Source organism: Eimeria tenella, genomic scaffold (assembly GCF_000499545.2).
Source record: "Eimeria tenella Houghton genomic scaffold, Eth_scaff95, whole genome shotgun sequence".
Taxonomy (NCBI): domain Eukaryota; phylum Apicomplexa; class Conoidasida; order Eucoccidiorida; family Eimeriidae; genus Eimeria; species Eimeria tenella.
Window position 1 is genome coordinate 1 of NW_013543472.1, and position 4,382 is coordinate 4,382.

The following is a 4,382-nucleotide window of genomic DNA, read 5'->3' on the forward strand; positions in this document are numbered from 1 at the left end:
CTGACGCAGCAGCTGCTGCTGCGCCTCAAGCAGCAAACTGTGCTGCTGCTCTTGCAGCTGCGGGGAACCTGACTGCAGAGAGAGACGCTGCTGCAGCGTCTCCTTTTGAAGCTGCTGTTGCTGGTGCAGCTGCGGCTGCTGTTCCTGCTGCTGCAGCTCCTGCTGCTGCTGACGCTTCTGCTGTTCTTGCTGCTGCTCACGGTGTTGCTCTTGCAGCTGCTGTGTTTGTGGCTCTTGCTGCTGCACCTTACATTCAAGCTGCTGCTGCTGCTGGGCTGCGTGTGGCCGCTGTGTGGCCTGCTGCTGCAGCTGCTGCAGCAGGTGCCGCTGCTGTGCCCGTTGCTGCTGCTGTTGCTGCTGCAGCTGTAGTTGCTGCTGCCGCAGCTGCTGCTGCAGACGCAGAAGCAGCTGCTGCTGAGTGTGGCTGTCCGTATTTGGCTGCTGGGGCCTCGCGCGCTGCTGCTGCTGCAGGTGCTGCAGTATTTGGTATTGCTGTCGCTGCTGCGACTGTTGCTGCAGCTGCTGCTGCTGCTGCTCCAGTGCCTGCTGCAGCAACTGCTGCTGCAGTAACTGCTGCTGCGGAAGCTGCTGTTGATGCAGGAGTTGTTGCTGCTGCTGCCGCAAATGCAGCAGTTGCTGTTGCTGTTGCTGAATCAATTGTTGCTGCAGCAGCTGCTGTTCCTCAAGCTGCTCAGCCTCGAGACCTCCTCCGATATCTTGCTCTTGCAGCATTGCCTGACAGTGCTGCTGCTGCTGCTGCTGCTGCTGCTGCTTCTGCTGCTGCTGCAGTCGCATCCTCATTTGGAGCAGCAGCTCATGCTGCTGCTGATGCTTTCCAGCATCCTGTTGCTTCTGCAGCTGCTGCTGCAAAGCGCCTTCTCCAGCCGCAACATTTGCGGCACCTGTGCCAGAGTTGTGCTGCGACGCAGCAGCAGCAGCAGCAGCAGCTGCTGCTGCTGCTACTGCCTGCTGCGCTGCAGTGGCCAGGGTTGGCTGCCCCGTCAGATGGCAGGGAGAGCCAGGGGCCCCCCCGGGGGGCCCCCGTCCAATATCAGCCATTTGTGTCTCAGCCGCTGCAGTGGGTCCCCATGCCAGCTAGCAGCATCTGCTGCTGCTGCTGCTGCTGCTGCTGCTGGGCGCAGCAGAAGCTGCTGCTCTTCTCGCCACTGCTGCTGCTTCTGCAACTGAGGGAAAATCCAAGGGCCCACGCAACACAGCCAAATGCCTTCTTGTGGCGCTGGTGAGGCATTGCGCTGTCTCGCAGCAGCAGCAACAGCAGCAGCAGCAGCAGCAGTCCAGAGGGAGCAAAAGCTGCTGCGGAGGACCTGCAGCTGCGTGGCCCCTACACGCCGTCAGAGCTTCACAACTGTTACTGCCTCAAGCAGCAGCAGCAGCAGCAGCAACAGCAACAAGCGCCTTTTGTGGCTCGTCGATGCTGGGCCGCTGCGCCCTGCTCGCTGCGCCTCTGGCGCTTCAGTCTGCAGCTGCTGCTGCTGTTGCTGCTGCTGCTGCTGCTGCGATTAGAGTCCGAGGGCTGGAGGCGCCCCACGGAGAGGAAGCCAGGCCGTACTGCTGCTGCGTCGGGCAGCAGAGACGAAAGCTGCAGGCGCAGGCCAAGGGGGCCCCTTTGTTGCTGCATGCATTAGAGGTGCATGCACAGCAGCTTGCTGCTGTTTTACTTCATTCCTTTTTATTTCATTTCTCTTTGTCTGCAGAGTCCAGGAGAGCCGCCAGGGCCCCGGCCTGCGCCGCGCACTTGCCGGGGCCCCGCAGTCGCTGCTGCTGCTGGTGCTGCAGCAGGTGTGCAGAGTGAAAGACTCCGAAGCAGTTTTATAATTTAAATTAATTAATTTTATTTGATAAGATCAGCTGAGAAGAAGCCGCTCCCGCTGCAGGCGGCTGCGGCTTCGCTGCTGCCGCTGCTGCTACTGCTGCTGCTGCTGCGTCTCGAGCACCGCAGCAGCCATTGCTGCCTGCAGCGCCTCAGCGCTTCACACCAGCAGCAGCTCGTCCTGCACACTTTAGGGTGTATGAACACCACAGAAGAAGAAGCAGCAGCAGCAGAAGCAGCTGCTGCTCCCTCCCCAGGCCTCTTCGGCAGCAGGGCTGCAGTGGCGTTAAGGCTAAGGCCCAGGTCTACTGCCGCGCTTGGATAGGCAAAGCTAGCAGCAGCTAGCCACAGCTAGCCGTAGCTAGCCGCAGCTATCCACACCACGCAGCGAGTAGCCCCAGCTAGCCAGAGCTAGCCAGAGCCAGCCAGAGCCAGCCACAGCTAGCCACAGCTAGCCACGGCCGGCCGCCGCTAGCTACAGCTGGCTGCAGCTAGCCAGCTAGCCAGCCTCAGCTAGCTGCAGCTAGCCACAGCTAGCTCAGGGCGGGCTGCAGCAGGGCCCGTGAGGCCTGTAGGGGCCCCAGGTGACCCCAAGTGACCTTGGGGCCTCCGACTTTGCTGCATGCATTGGACCCTTATGGGGGCCTCCACAGCCCCACAATTATCTCTTAAGTGAATATTTTGAAGACATGCAATGCTAATATAAGTGGTCTATTATGCATGCAGTTTATATATAATATATATGTATATATATGTATTATTAGATGTATATATGCATGTGGATATATATATATATATATATGATTATATACATATATATATATGCATTCATATATACAAGTATATATATTTGTGATAATACATATTAGACGTTAACAGAAAGCGCATAGAGAGGTGCCAATATCTGCGTGTTAGGTGCGTTGTATGCAAACGGAACAGGGGTCGCTGCAAGGCTGCTGCTGCTGTTGCTGTTGCTGCTGCTCCTGTTGCTGTTGCTGCTGCTGCCGCTGCCGCTGCAGGCGGAGCAGCGGGCTTCCAAGCAGGCTGCCCTGGGGCTGCTGTTGCTTCTTTGTTGTCAGCCAACAGTACCCAATTAGCAGCAGCCCGGAGGGAATTAAAATACATTATATTTATGTTAAATTGTATTATGTTTTATTATCTTATATTATACACTTATTATATTTAAACAATATAAATGAAGGGCCCCTCAACAGTTGAAGTCCTTATTCTTAAATGCCACTACCCACGTGGCTGTTTTGGGGGCCCCTAGGGCCCTTAGAAGGGCTCCAGGGCCTCCCCAGGGGGCCCCGTCACTGGGGCTGGGGGGCCCCCAGGGGCCCTCCGGGCTCGCCCAGCCGCCTCTAGGCTACGCAGCACCGACCTCTCAGTTTTCTGCAGCACTTGCTGCTCCCGGGAGCCTGGGGGCCCCTATCTGGGGGCCCCTGGCTGGGGGCCCCTGGCTGGGGGCCCCTGGCTGGGGGCCCCTGGGCTGTGGTTTGGGTACACTCTGTAGCCACTGGGAGGCCCCGCTGCCCCTGGCAGGGCAGCAAGGGGGCCCCCGCGGGGCGCGGGTCACTGCTGCAGCAGCAAGGGGGCCCCAACTAGCAGCAGCTTTTGGAGCTGCACTTGCCGAGAAGCAAATTGCCCAAATACGGGGCCCTGAGGGGCCCCCAGGTCCCCCCAGAGGCCCCCAGGGTCTAACAGGGGCCCCATGGGTCCTGCAGGGGCTCCCAGGGGCCTCCGGGGGCCCTTTTGTTGCCTCCAGCCACTAAGGAGCCCCCATAATCTTCTACGGCCTTCCAGGGGGCCCCCAAGGGCCTCCAAAGCGGGGCTCTTGGGGGCCTTCTGGGGGCCCCCAAGGAAGTCTAGGGGCCCCTAAGTCTCGAGACAGCGGGCCCCGCCAAGACAGGGGGCTGTAGTGAGTTTTTGGAATTTGTTTTTATTTATTTTGGAGTTAAAATGATATATTTTGACTTGTCTGCTGTACTTAAATGTTCATTTCATAAAGTAAATTATAATAGATAATATGTGTCCGTGGAGCTCCAGCAGAATAGCCATTTAAAATGCTCATATTCGGGCAGATTTGCAAACACCTGAAAACACGAAATGCATGCATGCATGCGTGCATGCATGCATGCATGCATGCATGCATGCCACCATATGCATACATGCATGCCCCCAAATGCATGCACGCATGCGTGCATGCATGCGTGTTTAATTTTGGGGGAGATCATGCTTCTCTGTGGGGCTGCTCCTGCGTCCTCTAAATCCCCGCACCAACAGCAGCAGCAGCTGCTGCTGCTGCTGCTGCAGCATGCTGCATTTGAGGACTGCCCCTTAGAGGCAGCAGCAAGTGAACTGCTAGCTAGTGGGCCCCTGCCGCTCAAGGGCCCCCAATGGGAGATGGCCCAGCTAAGAGGGTGGCAACAGCAGCAGCAGCAGCAGAAGCAGCAGCATCAAAATCAACAGCAGCAGCAGCAACGGGAAGGACTTATAGGCAAAACAGCAGCAACACAGCCACTTTCCGCAGTCCCACGCGGCCCCACACTCC

The 4,382-nt window shown here is 57.8% G+C and overlaps 1 protein-coding gene across 1 annotated transcript; it reads right to left on the reverse strand.

The window, feature by feature from the left end:
• Positions 1-10: 10 nt before the first annotated feature.
• Positions 11-1,059, reverse strand: ETH_00021960 (uncharacterized protein; the record flags this gene model as incomplete). The annotated part of the gene is made up of 1 exon (XM_013378697.1): positions 11-1,059. A coding segment is annotated over one exon (1,049 nt), but the record flags the coding sequence as incomplete, so codon positions are not given.
• Between the last annotated feature and the right edge of the window lie 3,323 nt (positions 1,060-4,382).